We start from the raw sequence: 19,062 nt of genomic DNA, 5'->3' as shown, positions 1-19,062 counted from the left end.
CGCGCACCGTCCGAAACTTCCTTCCGGCATTTCCTCTCCGGCTGGCTGCAAAACTTATTACCGGTCCCAGTTCGCTGGAACATATTCCCAACCGGTTTATCGTGGCGCGGAGCGATAATGCGAGCTTAAAGTATGATAAGGTGCAGCTTAATATTAATCTCGGAAGATACCATACGCGACACTGGTACCGCAGGTGGTACCACGTGCTAAACGCAGCGAGCTTTATTTGATACCGCTATGCAAATAATCCAGGATCAGTTTATGCAGGGAAACTGTTAAACGATCGTTTCGAGAATCCATTTATCACTAGACAAATCTAACATTTGGGGATCTCTCTAAAAATTTTTTCTTATACTAATACGCGTGAGATATTTCCTACATATATCGATATAAAAAAATTTTGTAATATTTGGCAGTCGTAAATTTTAGTTTCTACAAGCGTATAACAATTATTTTTACGAATTTTATTAACGCATCTAAAAAGAAATATTTGTACAAGTTACATTTTAATCTATCAATCCAGCAATATTGTGTGCATTTATCGCAATGTGTTTGTAATACAAATTATATTACTTAATGAAAATTATATATATTACTTATATATATTTTTTATTAATTTTATTTATTAATTGATCTTTTAACTTGTGAAAAATGTTCAAGTGTCACAAACGTACTCGGTATCGGGCTGAGAGAATTAACACGTATCCGTATGTCAAAGTGCTTACATTCAGCTTGTATATAGGGCGGCAAAAAAACGTGCAACGAACCCTGTTGGTATTCGGGAACACCCTTATTGCCAGGCATTACATTCTCTTCGCGCCAGATGCGACACAACGTTTACTTAGTGACTTTAAATCCTGCGTATACGCCGCAGTACGCGAAGCGGATGACTTCGTATGTGAGCGCAGGATTTCATTTATGAGGGTAATCGATTGAGCGCAGGATTTTCTCTGTTAATCTCGATTTAAAAGCTGAACGAAGAACGGTCGAGTCGCGTCGAACGTTTTACAAATCGCGGAAATGGCGCGTTGCTCGCAGAGATGTTAGTGTACTTGGATTATCGTCGGAGAGCTTTTTCGGTCCATTCCGTTGTTTCAAAAAATCAATGAAACCATTTAAAATAGTATTTTTCTTTAAACATTTGATTTTACATATGCGCGTTGTTTAATCGAATGATATTGTTTTGTTTCATTGAAAAATTTAATTCGCATTAAATAATTATATTAATTCGTTAATTAATTAAATCGTGAGTGACAGTTGTTACATGTGATCTCAGGAATCCATAAAAGTAGAGAATAAAGCACAATTCACGAAATATTAAAAAAATTGTATTAATAATATAATATATTAATTTGTAATATTCCGAATTTAATTATGTATTAAATTAAAAATATCGCGAATAATTCAACTGATAAAGAAGAAGTGTTTTAAAAATTAGTTTTTTCTCTTTTTTCCCTGTAACAAATATTTTCATAAAAATTAATATTTTGTAGTACTAATTATTTTTTCCACGCGTAACTACAATTTTCAAAAATCAAGAACGCACGTTTTGTATAGCTTGAAATGCTATCATTCGCCCGTTCGTGCATTTCGTTTGTTTTCCTCTATTTCAGATCTATTTCTCGCGCGATCGCTCATTTTTCACTTTCTTTCACACGAACGCGAGCGTGACTCAATTTGTAACGTTCTCGCAAATGTGCGACACAGGTATCCGTTAAAGCTCACCGTTTTACCTTTTTCTCCCTTGTCCCCGCTTCGATGTCCGGGTCCCGCGAGAGGAAATTGGCCGGAAGCGCGCGCGCGTAACCACCGGCATCGAGCTATCATGCCAGGGATACAAATCGCGGACGATTCCACGGGAGAACGGAATTCGATGGGCAGCGCAGGGATCGATGAACGATCCTCTGGGGTCTCTGTATGCCCGAGAGACGGACGGGAAGGCGCTCGTGTTCATCGAGCGTGAACGAGCGCGTCCCTGGTGACTCGACGACCCGGCCGGCTCAAAATTTTTAATTTCCGGCTGACCGAAGACTCTTCAACAAAGAGACCAGACCCTTGCTCAGGATGCATCGGAACGCAACATCTGACTCGCGCAACGACCGAGTATTGTGCGGACGATCAAGGTGACGACAACGGCCGTGGCTTAAAAAAGAAATGAAATGGCTGATGTCAGTCTGTACCGGTGAGGGAACGACGAAGAGAAAAGAGGAACATTCCTGACATCTTGCCAGACGTACTCAAAGCAGGATTTGTAAAATGAAGTTTTCGAGAACGTAAAATCAGAGCTACAAAGAAATGCACTGACGTCTCTCTCTTTTCTGGATCATCATCGAATTATTAACTCAAAATAATTCGCGGATCTCCTGTTCTTTTTCAGAAAGAAAGAAAAAGCGAATCTATTTAATCTATGCAAAGAATATTTCGAAATAAAACACCTGGTTCCGTCTTCTCAGTTTAATTCGCCGTTCACATAGAAAATCAGATATTCAACTGTGGTTAGTTTTGATGCGGTTTTAGAGCTGGAAACACGATCAAAAGCGGACGTGCAACGCTATGAATACCAGCTGAGAGATATGCTTTGCACAGTAATCTCAGCGGATAATTATACGGATTAAATTATTGCGTGAGGCAAGGAGAATTAAGAGATTTGAATAATCAATAGATTGAGGAGAGAGAAATAAAATGACGGTAATGTATATTTAATGCGCGTTCTCTCAATCATCGTTTATATCGTTCATACTTGATCGATATTACTCACCTTTGATGCTACGTCTAGCACGTATATTCCATACTTCCAAACTAACTATCGCTAATTTGGAAATTACAAACGGCCATGGCTGGCTTTGCGGCCAGTTCATCACGCATTGATTTCACATGTATCGATCAGACATGCTCGAAAATCGCAAGCGCATAGTTAATGCGTAATCGCTCGATTATCATCGACGAGAAAAAAACTCGAAACCTCTTCAACGTATCCGTGGAATCCGCGACCTAACTGCTGGCTTCGCGCCCGTTCAACGAGTTATTCCTCTCTCTCTCTCTCTTCCTCTCTGTTGCTTCGGTATTTGCGTTCTCATTAGGAAATGCCACAAACCGATTCAAACAGTCCCGATCCACCACCATGCTAATCCGCAAAATGGATTAACCACATGCCTCTTTCGACCGTAATCGATATGTCTGCGGACGGTTCATATAATCAGAAAATGCTCTTAAAGGCGCGATATTAATCTGGACGTTTCCGCACTAATTATGCTTCGTGTTCAATAGATTCATTATAAAGAAGATCCTTATACTTAGATTCTCATTAGAAATCGATGAAGTCTGACAAGAGTGAATGATAACTTATCAACTAATTTAAAGTAATTTGAAAAATTTATATAGCATGGTAAAATGTATGTGTGGCATGTTTACTGGGAATATAATAATTAATTTCATGATTTCTCTTAAAAATGGCCGAAATAAAATCTATTAATATAAGTTAATTTAGTTTTTTTAAATATTGGAGCTTGCATAATAGATGCTCTTTTGCGATATGGATAAATTTTTATTAACAAAATTTACTAAACCATTAATTAACGCGTGATATGCAAGTATTTTTCTTACATTTTAAAACGCATATTTTGAAATATCGCAGTTTTATCGAATGCGCGTATCAAAAAATCATCGCTTATCATTTTTTGATAAAATCGTGCAGCAGAGATGGATATATAAATATGAAAAACATCAGCGAAATTTTAACTGTGTGGTCGATTGTGATACTACACGTGCGGAGGTTACAACTCATAGGATCACGGCAAAATACGCGTTATTGTTATTTGTACAAACATTCGCAACGTTACTGCTAAACTCGCTTTACGAGCGAAAAGTTTGTATCGCGCTCTTCACGAACGACAATCATATCGCCTGTCGGCGAGATTCAATTGAACGCATTAATTTTTTGCGGTTTTACATATCTGCGATGATTCGCAGATTATTACGTTATCGATGGATTACGATACGTGATCAATTTTGTACGATTTGTTCGGCAGCTTTAGACAGTTGCTTTTAGTGAGTTGAACAATATTATCTTTCCTTTTGTCCTCTCGACCGATGAACAAATATCTTTGATCTTTCGAATAATCGAAAGGATAGTATTTGTTCGCTAAAATATTGAAAAATATGCGAAGGATGACAAAGGTTACATTTTCCATCTCATACATAATGGATCTGTAACGGTACGTGAAATAATACATGGTACCAATACAGGAAACTGAGAAACAATAGTAAACTCATACGTAAACCAGAGGTTTATCGGAATTGCTATCGAATGGAGTTCATAACTTACTAAATACGTACCAAGTGGCCGGTTCTAATGGAACTACAATCCGGTAGTGGATTTGGTAGTGTTCTGCAATAGCTAACTTGTTTGAGACTCTTAATCCTTTTCGGGACAAATAACGGGTATATCATATCTGTCGTATTTTATTCATTATATTTTATTTATTAATATTGATAAATCGGATACTACATCAATAATTTATTATCCAATTAATTTGCTTCGAAGAAATTTCTTCTCGTTCTTTATTAAAACATATTTTCATGGAGAGATTTATAATAGATCGAGAGATGCAAAAGAAATCTTGCATATCATTCGAGAAAAAGTCGTATCAAGCTGTCTCCTATTAATCTTCAGATAATTTATGATGTATACAGTGATAAAAGAAATTTTTTTATCAAATCTATTCTAAAATGTAAGATAAAGATGTTTTTTTTTTAAATATCGTCAGGAAACTTAGAAATTTATTTGATCATTACATCGATCACTAGTTTCGTTTTGACTACCGAAAACGAGACATACGGACCACATTTTAATCGTTGATCCATGTATGCTATTAAGTCGCGATGTTCATTTCTGCGAAGCGCGAAGTTGCATCTCGAAAATACAGAGAGAGAAAGAGAGATAGAGAGAGAGAGAGCGACGCGACACTAATGGCCACGTTGTTGCTGTTGTTTATTGTAGAAGTTTGGGCCGGTTTTGCGCGACAAGTCGACCTTACTCAGATTGGGATTGTACCGGCAAATTGTTCCCCCGAGTTGAATTATAACGTTCCGCCCGTTTGTGGCAATTCCATTTGCTCGCTTTATTACGTTAACTAGCACGACAACGGCAACAACGACGACGATGAAGACGAGGATGAGACCGATGATGGCGATGCCGATGCCATCGTCCACGACGAGCCGCCGCCGGCACAATGGATCAAAGGGCTTTATCTGCGTTCATTGTAATGTGGTTTGCCGAGTCGATAACCGCTATAGAATCTATCATGAAACAGCGCGACAAGTACGAATGAATTTTCGCGAAATTCGGTCGAGATCTCGTTGATCCTCGGAACGCAGCGAATTAGATGTTTATCGGCGGGTAAAGGAAGGAGATAAGAGATTGAAGCTCGGTAACATCTCGTTTTATAAGGGCGACGTGTCGTGAATAACGAATGCGCTCTGTGATGGATCAATTTTGTGGCTCGCGATTGCGTTCTTACAGTGATAGAGTTTTCTTGAATAAGGACAGGATGAAATGCGCTAATAATCATTATATATATTAATGATGATATTATCGAGTGAATTGTAAGCAGAACATGCAATTTATTTCACTGATATGTAGTTTGTATCTCGTATGCATTTTCGAATAACGTGAATATAATTCAGCGCCTTTAATTTAACAGACAGTTTGACAATGAAAAGAATTTGCTCAATGATGAATGAGACGTAATAATGGATATTGATATCCATCAATATCCGTATTATTACATCCGTAAGCGCATTTGTATCGATTAACTCATAATAACATATTTAGTATTGCTCTCGTGAAAGATGTTTCATCGATACTACATTATTATAACATATATGTGAGCAAATTCGCATTCGCCTCTAGTTCAATAGTAATTTCGTCTGGAGCGAGGCGAAATTTATTTATAACACCAACTAATTCAACGCGAACCACATGACGGGTTGGCGATGTTATCGAGAGATCGATGGCCGCAATGAATTTTGATAGCTCCCTATGGAATTACATTGACTATCGGGATTTAATACATTTCTCGCTTGTTAGAATAGAATGGAAAAGCGGAAATATACGAAGTTATCAGAAATCGTCATATTTTGCAGCTTTTGTAATTGATCAACGGCGTGTTAATAATAATATATCGAAAGTTAATACGTTAAAATTCTTCAATATGAGAAAGTGAATTATTTACGTTTAAGCAACTATTTAACTAATTATATGGGGTTATAATCAAATTTATTAAATCAAGATTAATATGTTCATATAGGTAATAGTGAATTTACTAATGATATATAAATTTTTAGAGTACATATATGAATAAAGATATCAAGAATTAATCTTGATAATATGGTTTTTGATAGTAACGTATATATATTTGTAGCTGCAAATGTATTAATCGCAAAATTTAATTTAACTTATGTTTATGATAGAAACGATCAAGTAATAAATTTTATTTATTGTTGAATAATGTAAATAGAATTATTACTTATGATAAAAACTGTGACGAAATTTTCTTGAATTATAAATTTGCAATTTAGAACATTATTGTACAAAATACTCTCTCGTGAAATTTTAAAGATTCAACAATAAATCGTGTAAAAATAAACTCTCGTAAATCTGAATAGTTTTGATTCAGTAGCATAAACGTTACATCTTTTTATCACAAGTGGGTTGTCACATGTGAAATGTATATTATTTTACATTCATAAATTCATATGCCTTCAGACGTTTCGCAGAAACTTACAGTCTTCTGTAACATAAATGCAGAATACAATTGAGATCGTATTGTAGATTTCCATGGAGACTGTACCAGTATTCATGCAAGTCTATCTCTCAATGAATTTCAGTGATTTCAGTAGTGAAATATAACATTTTCAGATGTAGAGTAATATTTTCAGATGTGAAGTAATATTATTTTATATTATAATCATAATTATTATCTTGTTATCATGTTTAATGTTTAGTTGATAGTTCTATTTTACATCTTATTACATTATTTGCAACAATTTTGCAATTTGTAAATTATTTATATAAAAATATTTATATAAAAATTATCACAACTGGTAGGAAAATAATTTTTAAACATTCCGTTTATACATGCTTTATTTTCATTTCAAATACTTTTTCGGCCTTCCTACCGACATTTTCTAAATGCGTTTGACAACGCAGAAAAACATCTTTCAGAATGTCGATATTGTCAGAAACGAAATTCCGACTTATTTCAAATCCTTGAGCTATCAATGCTTACAGTTGCAGCGTTCCTACATTTCCCCGATATATACGTGCGCGTTTCACCGTTTTAATTATCTTTAATCTCTGGCTGTGTACGCTAAATTGGACCATCTCGCGTAATCAGAAGTTTCGCCGGCATTTTATGTCTCGCAACGCTTGCGATTCAATTCCGTATGTATTTGTACCTTTTTGAGTTTACACGTAAATGGCGACGAACTCAAATTATATATCGCGCTCTTGCATTCGCGCAATCAAATTTTCCGGAAACTTTGGTAAACACACTATTGTACGTGTCTCTTTCATTATGCAAATGAAAAAAAGGACAGCATCGTTATATCTCTCTGTTGCAATATTGATTTTCTATTATTACAGAATTTCATTATCATATTTTTTCTTTTTTTGCAGAAATCACATTGTTATGATTTTTTCACCGGGAAGAAAAGGTTCCGTTAAAAATTATTTCATGTTCATTTATAATATATATTAAAATTGAGATTAATATATTCGCGAGAGAGCACGCTTTTTCCATATATAAAATATTTTTACGAATCGGATTATCCGTTCCATTATTTTCTTCCTTTACGAGAAAGGATACGTTCGCTTTTCGAGTACATAGTCGTATGCAGAGAGAGTAACTTTGGTTCTAAGCGACTTTTATTACTCGGCAAACAATTGTACTGTCGTCACGCGTAACTTTATCAATAAAATCTTAATGCTAGGACGTTGTTCATGATTTATTTACTCGAGGCTACAACGGGACTTTATTGAGTGAGTGCGAGATACGTGACGTTTCGTCGGCAGATTTTTATAGCCGCCCAGGAAATTCCTTGGTGATTTATTTTACATCAGCCTGGCACGTCGTAAAGAGCTCGCTCGCGAGGGCGATGCTCGTTCGCGAATAGGGCGACAGAGTAGCACCACTTACTGAACATTCAATTGAAATGCGATCGCACGAACGAGAAGTATATCTCTTTTCGCGAGTAGAAGCTCCTCTGTTTCTGGCAGCCGGACGACGAACGAAAATAAATGTTCCGCCAAATTCGCTTTCGTGACCGTAAGATTCCATTACTGACACAGGTCCGACGTATATTCTATTAATCACTCGGACTTCGTTTTTTCTCAATTACACGACGATAAATTGCCGGTATCTGTGTATATGTGAGCAGCGATTAATTAAAATTAATAATTTGCAGACGCGCGGAGGTAATAATGAATCTTGATGAGTACGGTATGTGATGAAATAAAAATTGCCTTCTCTGTGAAAGAATATTATTACGGTAAAAAATATATGTGAAACGTAAAATATGAAATAGTGTTCAAATTGTTTAATTTCATATACATGAAATCTATTATATATTGCTTTCTCTATTTCTTTAAATATTATTCATCATAATTTTTACAATTTTCTATACCAAATTTGTTTACAATTTTACTCACGGTAAAATATTCTCCCTTTTCATATTGTTTTGTTAGAAAAACAAAAGATTACAAAATTAAAGTTCTTCCCCCATCATCGTGTACTCGTTATATCCAAATATGTTGCTGTCATCAGAAAAAGTTACTGTGCTGTAAACGATTGCAGATCGTAAAAAAGTTTTCACAAATTCCCATAAATCCTTAATATTAATATTTGTAAAATAATATTTAATTTTAATTATTATTTTATATTTATTATATTTAATATTTTAAAAATAATATTTAATTTTAATTCCAATTTAAGTCACATTTCTAGAAGCTAATTCAATTCAGATGCATCCGCTGTATTAAATCCAAGTATAAAACGCCAATATCTTATCTTCGAAAAGTAGTTCCACTATCCCGCAAATTAATCTTCTTCTCGTGACCGCGTCATGCGAATAAATTTTCCCGAGCAAACATCAGTCCGCTGCTCCGAGTGAGGGAAGTTTATTCCCGCGATTCGTCGGAGCGATGAGGACGATTTCTTTCGGTAACCCCGTACCGCCATCCATCGCGCGAAATATCCTTACGCCCTTATCTCCCTGGGAGAAGTGCAATACCATTCGACGTGGGTGTGCACCTGTGTACGTACACGTACAATGCGCTTGTACGCGCGCTCAAATCGCAAAAGTACGCGGAATTCCGCCGAGCTCTCATCGACGTTACAATAACCGCAATATATCCGGAAGCGAGGCTGTTTCTTTGCGATACGATGCAGGGACCTGCGAGGGAGGAGAACGGTTGGGGACGGAGGAGGCAGGGGGGGAATTGTTGGATGCGACCTAGTAAGTGGGTGCCGTCACCGGTGGTGGGTGCAACAATGGCGAAATATAAATCTAAATCCCAACCGCCATCCTTCCTGCTCTCCTTTCGCCCGCGTACCTCTGCGACGCCTTCATCTTCCTCCTTCGTCTATTCCTTGCGAGCCTCCCCGACGATGCTCCCCCGGTAGTCGGTATGCACGGTCTTTATCCTCGCCCGGGAATTTCTCTCCCGCTATTCAGAACTCCTGGCCTCTCTCTTTCGCGCTTCCTACCTCTTTATAGTAGTTTTCGTGCCGTGCCTCTGTCTTCCGCTTTAATTCGTCTTACGCAGGGGCTTCTTCATTTCTCGGACCACTTTGGATTTTATCTGCATACAAGTCGTTCCAACAAGGTAATGGACGACAAGTTAAACAGGAAATAAAATGAGACGGAATACATCGCAAATATTATCTCACTCCTTTTTTCTTACATTTTCTATATAAAATGCATATCTATATTTTTACTGCACATTAATAAAGATTTTGTGAAATTAAATATATTTCTACAAATATTTTCATTTCTTAAGAAGAAGAAAAAATTATAATATAATTAATATTTTTTTTTACCAGATGTCATTCGCATAATAAATCGAATCGCGTGTAATAAAGGGATTGAAAAAAATGGAATCAACCATCCCTGAATTTTAGTATTAAAATAAAATATGAGGTCCCGTCCCTGTTGTCATTTTTTGTCAGTGTTACGTCCGTGTCATATTATGTATACTGCAAGATGTGATTTATACGTGTGCATGGACCCGTGAGACCATATGATCTCGGATACCTACGAGATCGTCTCCTAATTCTTCTCTTTTGACTTATCCTCCGTATCTATCTTATTCGTTGCATCGCTCTAACCCCTTTTGCTTCAGTTTCTTTCTCCCAACGGTACATATCACGAGTACTCATTCTTCTTGAGACCATTTCCTTTGTATATATATTCAGCCTTTCGCGCTCCCACGCCTTTCAGTGATTTCCCACCGGTCTTTCATTTTATTTTACGCTTCCGGCACTCTCGTCCAGTGGTATTTACTTACTATTAACAAAACACGCGGGCATTATACCTTACCCTCCCTTCAATATTTATCCTTCATTTATTTTTGTCGACTCTGCTACCGTACACCATGTTCGTCGTATCCCTCGGAAATTTTGTCCGCTGCAAATTTCGCCATTTGCATACTTTTCTCTTCTCATCTCCTTCATTAAAGATATCTTCCTGATCTGATTTCTCCATGCTCTTGCGTTTTTTTTGTCTGAAGTTATTCCGATGTTCAATCTACTTCTTTGTCTTAATCAACTTTATTCCGACGAAACGTTCCTCTTATCCTCCTTTGCATTTATCAGGGATCGTTCTCTATTCATTCACATCCCTTGATCTCGTCATCTCGAGCTCCCATCTTTTATTTTTCTCATTCGAGTCATCTCTTTTCTTCTCTTATTGTCCTACTCATCTCCTTTCGAAGTCGGTTTGTACACCAACACCTTCCGTCACCGCTTGCACCGCTTTTTCCGTATTTTTCCAATTTGCCTGAAATCGTTTTCTTTCTTGGCCGTGATCGGCTTTACCATCGGTTTCCTTTTTCCGGCCGCTTTTCTTTTCGGTCGCGCACGGTTTACTTCGTCGCGTCGACGCTTAAAATGCTCGTCCGTTTTAATTTTCTCGGGACTCTTTTACTTCCTGTATTTATCTGCTTTACTCCAACCGCGTTTTATCCACGAGCGTACTCCATCTCTGCTCTCTCACACTTTTTGAAATTTGTCTTTTTCGATTTACGTTTTCCCGAGAGGAGAGTCATCGTCTTTTTCTCTCCTTTTCACCATATCAGGATGTGTTACATTCCATTTGCTCTTTCCAATCACTTTAGTCTTGATCCATTTATCTTAAGTATCTATCCGTTCCACTTACCTATTTTTTTTATCTTTATTTACTTTATTTTCACGTCATCGTTCCTCTCTTTTCATCCTCTGATGTTTCTTTTGGCGCCATCAAGGCAACATCAAGGCTGTACATTTATTCTTCCCTCATCCACTTTACCGCTCTGTCTTACTAGTCCCTTTTCCTTATTCTATCTCGACAACGACTACATCTATCTGTCTCGAACAAATATGTACTACCCTTACATGCATTTATGATGAATCGTTTTATATACTTTTCTCACTGCTGTTATGCATCCTCGTATGAATTTCGTATCACGGCATGAATGTCCATCAACATTTTATGTCGAGAGAATGTAATATCTCTCGGATGGATATGTAAGATATCATCTACGAATCTATTAGAGTGTCTATGGCATTAATTTTGAGACGTGACTTTTTGTCTAATTTTGATTGTAATTACAAAAATCTACCGTGTAATTGACGCAAATTAATATTTCGACATTTAATAGAATCTTGTATGTATTCGTATTTATATTACGTTTAAAATAAATATGAAGAATAGCAATATTTGAAATGCGGTAAATAAATAAGTGCAAATATTTCGACATTTGATATAGAATAATAGTTACATAAAACACGTATATTTTTTCTGCGCAGGAATCGCTTGGAAAGCAACACGGAGCACTGGAATGCTTTGCTGCTATCGTTGCGCGAACTCATTGAATGGGTGATAAGGAAAGACACAGAGCTCACCGGGTTGGGACCCGTTTGCGGCGATGTGGCTGCGCTACAAAAACAACAAGTAAGTTACCAAATGTTGTTTCGCGCATAGATTTACTCGGGTTCCGTCTCGTCGAATCTTAGTTAGTCCACGTAAACCTATAAAAGTACGCCAGAGGTTTACTTTTCTCGGCGTATTCGTTATCTCGGGAAGACGAGCATACTCCATTTAGCATCTTTCACGGCAACGGCATCAATCTCGAACTTCGGTATTCAAGCCAAGTTACCTAAATATGACTTATGTATCTAAAATTGATTCCGCGTAGTCATCCTCTGAGACGCTTGCGAATTTCCGCCTCGGAAGCTGTACAGACGAATAGAATGTAATTAAGCACGAGCTCATGTGCTATCAGGCGAGTGTTCAACTGTCTCTTTGAAATACGGCAACTCATGCGGAATGAATGTTTACGTATTCTCACCACGTATGAGCGTCAAGCTTCATGGAAACGCACGTTTCAATTACTACCTATTGTCGCGTCAATTGTTCGCTAAACGCTTTGATTGAATTCATTGCCGATTTTACTTGATTAAATTAATTTCCGGCTCGCTAAGTCTCGTTTAATAGAAATTTCATTTGTTTATCTTAAAAAAATCTTTCAACAGTGTTATATTTTATCTCTCTTTTATATTAAAATAATTTTTTTAGTAAATTATAGGTGTATATTAACGCGCTATTTAAAAATAAATTAGTATTGATAACGTAAAACTCTCTAGTGCTCTATTAAATAATTCTCTCGTTCTATCGAATTATTAATCATTAATTGTTTTAAAAATTGAATATGGTCGTCCAAAATTGGATGCACCCGTAGATATACGTCGATGCAACCGTGCTAATTTATACCCTAGGATCCTTCGTGATAGTACAAAGGCACACTAGTAGTTTGGATTAATCCAGATTAGAACGTGCGTGTTGCCGGCAGAAGCGTCTGTATCATATACATAGATAGCGAGTCCGAGTGTACGTAGGTGATAAGCCGCATGTCCCTCGACCAGATCCTCGATGTCATCGTGCGGTTAGATCTGCGTATGTATTTGTCACTCGCGTCGTAGAATACAGTAAATTGCTATCGATTATCCTTAGTTGCTCAAGCGAAAGCGTAAAGTGATCAACCGATTGCATGCTCATTCGATTGGCCTTACGCAACGATCTTCTCCCGTAAATATGATTGCCTTGAGACGTTTAACACGAAAATTATATTAATTTGTCCCGATTATCGCGAAGAAAACATAAATAAATTTTAATATACATTTAATGTACATTTTCGCATTTATCAATTTATACGGAGATTTTCAAAGTGAAATCTTTAACTCAGACTTTTTTTTAGTATCTCATAATATATATTATTCTAAATAAATTTTGCAGAAAATTATTATCGAAGCTTTTTAACTTGAAATTTTTTTTACAGTTGTACATAATAACGAAATAAATAAAACAATCAAATTATAAATTATATATGTGTTACTAATGATATAACAAAAAAAACAAAATTGCAAATATAATTCTCTTCACGAAAATATTATAAATATCGAAAAATTTATTTTTTGCGTAACATTTCACTGCAATGCGAAAAATTTAAGCATTTCGTTTTAGAGAGTCGGATTTATACAGATTTGCGAAAACGTTGCTCGGGATTTGCACCGCAGCAGTTCCTACGTACGTTCTCCGCATTCCTTCAGGTACAGAACTCGACTCTCGCACTGCAACCCCCGATCGTGTTTTGGAGCAATTGTTTCCTAATGTAATTGTTTATCCTGTTCTCTCCGTAGATCCAATTAAGATCATTTCCCCGACACCTCAAACGTTTAATCTCCTCAGTTCTCACAACTGTTTACTTTTTCTCTTCTTTTTTTTTTCCTTTTAAATTCATTCCCGAAATAACGTGGCAGTTTAAATGAACGAGGTTCCTGTAATTATCGTTGACGAAATTGTCGCGGAATTATCGCTGCGGTTTGAAATTTGATGCGCCATCGTTGCGCTATCGGGAAAATGTGGTTAATGTGAATCGATCATACGCAGATTTAATTTAAATGACTTGCCGATAATTAATAAATTCTTCCCACATGCATATGCATCGATTTTAAATAATTTTGCAAACATTTTAAACATATATATCTCTGAAATTCTCGGGTGTTTACCTCGAACGAATTTTAATTATGCGTTGTTGATTTCATTAACGCTTGATGGTGAAGACACGATGTTTTTTCCAAACGGGTGAACTTCTACGCTCGCTCGGAATAGTGTTATAGACATTACCCTTTCATTTATTCATGTTTTCTGTAATTAAATCCGCTTTAATTAGATTAATGGATATGTATATCAATGGCAGAAAGTAAAGATAACTGTGTCACAGGCAACATTTCGAGTTTTGCAATCGTCAGAAAATATTCCAAAAATTAATTTAGTAAGCAGAGCAAAAATTAAGTATTAATTGAGTATTAATCAACTCATTTGCAAGTCTAAATTAACCTCTAAACATTACAAACGACATTATCTCTCATTACCAAAGAAACTTGGCGATTAATTCAATTGTAGGCAACTAATGAACCAGAATGGAGAATAAATGTGATGTATTATTGTGCAACGCTGACACAACAATAATATAACACTTACACGACACTGCATATGATAAGTGTAATTTTAGCGTCATTTCTATCACAATAATTATTTTACATGCAAAATCTATTTTATCGTTAAAATACATTTTCTGAAATAAATTTCTTGATATTTTTCTACGTCAACGTACGTTATATTTAAAGCATATTTCTCTAGGAGTCCGGCGAAAAATGCCGTTGCGTAAATTGAAATTTACGATGGCGCATATGAGCGTAAACGCGATCTTGAATTATATAAACGTTCGCAAAATTTTCGCATAAAAGTGATCTGGCAATGGCAAAGCGGTTTCATTCGATCATACTCAAAACTGCCGCATTGAAATGGCTGCTCATCTCGGTATCGAAGTCGGAACGACGGTGGCGCGTAATTAAAAGAGCGTTTATTGCGTCCACGCAATCGGAATGAAAGCCGATCGCTTTCGCGCAGTTAGTCGCCGTTGCAACGACGACGTAACGAGCATCGACGGTCGTTTCTCTTACGCAAGCCGTCCTGAAAAATTCTATTCGCCCGCGATCAATATCCCGACCGTCGCGTAAACTCGCGCGTCGTTTCATCCGACGACGGACGCGCGCGCCTGTATTTTACACATCTTTTGCGGGAGTACATCCGTAAATCAAAACCGCCACGATGTATAACGAGGGCCTACAGTGGCGATGCTTGGATCGAGAATTTGAACGTATCGATTTGCGGCAGGTCATCGATTTGCTTTCGAGGTAAATCTGCCTCTGAATCCGCGCTGAGAGCATACACTACCGGTCAAAAATCCATTTCTGGTAATTTTCGGAAAAGTTTGTGAATTTCTAAAAATTTCTTAGATGCAAATTATATATAAGTGTCTAATATTTTTATGTGTCTAATGTTTTGAATTATTATAAGTCGACATAACATAATAATGAAATTATTTATAATTGAATATTAAAATAAGGAAAATTAAATCGAATCGGTAATTACATGTATTTTATTACATGTATTTATTTTTTAATATCGTAAAAATTAAAAAAAAAAAATAATAACAGAAATATGAAATTTTTAATTCTTTAAAATAGAGTCTCTCTTTGCTTTCAATACTGCCGCACATATTCTTAGCATTTTTGAGTTTTTTTTTAAATTCGGTAATATAAACATTTATAAATAACTTTAATTAATATAACGCATTTTAAACAGTATCGAACCAAGTATTACAATTGTATACTAACTAATTTTAGAAGCCAAATAATAAATAATATACACTTTTCATATTTTATGAACATAAGTCAAACAACTAGTGAAAAAAAATTTAATCATTTTTCTGTATTTTACACGCAATGCTTTTGATTGGTACTGTATGTATCTTTTAATGGACGCTCATACTCGTTTTTCGTCAAGCACATTTTTACCTTGTGCATCTATGTATAGTGCGAACGATGATATTTTTGTTTCGCCACGTCGAAATTTCCGTACGCGAGAACGGTCGCGTTTGGAAGTTATTTTTCGGAGGAGCACTTTAGTCCACTATCACCTCGGAATTTATGCCGGTATGTTTCTTTCGGTTCGGGAAAGCCTGGATCTGCCACCACAGAGTTACCCCGATTGTTTACGGAGAGGTCTGTCGACACTCGTAGCATGTGAAACATTTAACACCCAATGGTATAGGACTCGCCGTGCATCAGTCGTAAATAAAAAATAATATGCCTTCGTTGAGAAGAAATCTATTTGAAGAATGATTATGGCCGTTCTATTCTCGATATTCACTTTTAAATTTATTAATCAGCCAATTGATCATTTAAATTCCTCTTATTTTATACTCAACTAAACGAAAAGAAATTTAAACATTTAAGTGCTTAAATTTCTTTTCGTTCAATTGCATTGTTCGTATAAAACAAAAAGTTTTTTTTTCAAAGAATTATATAATGCATTTACGTTAAAGCAGTTTTATTATTGGTTATGCTATGCGCATAAAATATGAGAGAAAGAGCAATTTTATTCTATTTATTAATAAAATTGTTGTGAAATTAAATTGTTTATCGTTTAAATATTTCCTCTTTTTTGTCGTCTTGCATTGCGCATATTAAATATGGGACAAAAGGCTTTCCTTTCCTCGTGGAGCTTTATAATAAAATTGTTTTGAAATAATTTATTCCCTTTTTCGGTATCATAATTGAACGGATTACAGTTAAATGCTGAAGATTCTTAACGTCAGTTGCACATACATTATTATGATACACATCAGTACATTGTGTTGCCGTATATATCTTGTAATTAATCTCTTATAATATGATAACCGCATTGATAAGACGACTCGTCATCTTGCTGCAAGCAATTAGAAAATGTTCAACTATCTAATTGAACGGATAGTTCTAATTTAGTCGTCCCAATTTCTTTATTAACGCCTTGTGTGTAACTAGCGACTAAGCGTGCGTCATAAATTTTCATACAATTTATAATAAGAACATAAATATTTATGATTAATTAGTTCATAATTAAATTTGACAGCGCCACAGAAAATATTTTATTCGTTGAATAACAAGAATAACAACATATTTGTATCAAAAAAGCATGATTTACACGTAAACTGGTGAACTAAGAAAGACCTTGGAAGAGAAATATCTGTACAATGAGAATTACGAGAGAGCAAAAAAAAATAAAGAATAAACGCAATGAGATTTCTATCACTCACCGCGTGTTGCGCCATCACTCTTCGAAATGGGAAGCGAGGAAAGAAAATAAGAAAGATATAAGAATGATTAATGACCAGTATATCATGAAATCTGTGTTCTGCAGAACACCAATTTAACCAATTTATTTAATAATATATTTTTCTTCTGGCAGATTATATCTCTTCTTCAAAAGTTATCTCGCAAACTCCCAATTACTATGAAACAAGTGGCGATAAATAGCTAACGATTAATAAGCTCAAATCACGATATAAATTGTTGTTTTATATAATTTTGTTAGATTTATAAGAGCAAATTAAAAAATGATATTATTAAATGAAGAAAAATTACGCAAGATTGTCTTTATTTGTTGTGAGATATTTCATATATCATGTTTTTATTCCCTCAATCGATTTGTAAAAGTATAAATAGATCTGCATTCCTGAAGAAATATATATGAGTGATTTTATTCTTAAAAAAGAACAATCGTTTTTTATCAGCGATTGATACAACGCCCACCATAATTTGCGTTAAAACACTAAAAAAATCGTGGAAAATAACATCGATATAGAATTGAAAAATAGAATATTAAATCATTTAATTTATTTCGGGTACGTTAAATATAACTACGAAAATACAAATACAAAACTAAATTACGAGCGCCTGTTACGTTGGTTAATGTAAAGCAATCGCGCGAAAACAATCTTTTTAAAAAACTCGAGCAACATCGACAAAAAAAACGACCTTCTTACTTCTCATTCGTTTCGTTTGCGATGAATTTTCTTCTCTATAGCGATATAAAAAAAAAGACGGAAACACTCTAGATGAACATGTCGTCTGGTCGTCTTTCGACATGCCAGAAAGAAACTCGCGACGTTTTACTCGCAGCAAATCCTTAACCCCACGAACGACGAGAAATAATCTCGTTAACTAGCAGGTGTGCAATATCGTAAGAGTGCCTTTTTATCCACTCGACTTTTTTTCTCGTTGACTGCAGTGGGCTAATTTTCAAGTCCGCTGTACACATTACATCAACCGCAATTACGAATACATATGTTGATGTTCCTGTACCGCGACACAGTAGTATATGGATGATATTGCATATACATTGTAAAAATGTAATATAAGAATATTTATTATTTAATATTTTGTCATCTTGTTATTTGTTATATTACAATATATTTAAAGATTTATAGAATGTACGCACTTTTTGTCATTACATTCCATTATTTAAATACATTTCAATATGTATTATGACTATAATGTAAAATATAATATAATATAAAAAAATCATCATAGAGTTAAACTCTTCAAATGTACATAATTACGATATTTTTCTTTTTAATATATCTATTTTATTTTTTATAAATACATATATCCTTTTTCTATTAATTGCTTTGCTTATTAGATTAATTGATATATTAGAATTTGCAAATAATGCTGTCAAAGTAATGTAACGATGATGACATCATTCCAAGGTTCCATCTTATTTATTGCAGTCAGCAGACGAATTTAGTCAAGGCAAAGTGATTTTTTTAAAGCCTCTTTCGCGACGAAGAGTTGATTCGCCAAGGGAAAACCTGGCACTGCACCAGACACCGATGCTCCTTGTCTCGTTATTTTTGTT

The 19,062-nt window shown here is 35.5% G+C and overlaps 1 protein-coding gene across 8 annotated transcripts in view; it reads left to right on the top strand.

Moving 5' to 3' along the window:
* Positions 1-19,062, top strand: part of LOC145961499 (dystrophin, isoforms A/C/F/G/H) — a 425,853-nt gene that overhangs the window by 336,829 nt on the left and 69,962 nt on the right. For all 8 annotated transcript variants that reach the window (XM_083081735.1, XM_083081731.1, XM_083081730.1 and 5 more), the window contains one exon: positions 12,066-12,210. In XM_083081735.1, the coding sequence (XP_082937861.1) occupies positions 12,066-12,210 (145 nt within the window). The remainder of the gene's footprint in view (positions 1-12,065; positions 12,211-19,062) is intronic.

Source organism: Camponotus vicinus, unplaced genomic scaffold, assembly GCF_025532165.1.
Source record: "Camponotus vicinus isolate PSW18456_S1 unplaced genomic scaffold, iyCamVici1.0 SCAF_11, whole genome shotgun sequence".
In the NCBI taxonomy this organism is placed as follows: domain Eukaryota; kingdom Metazoa; phylum Arthropoda; class Insecta; order Hymenoptera; family Formicidae; genus Camponotus; species Camponotus vicinus.
This window is presented reverse-complemented; position numbering and strand designations above follow the sequence as displayed.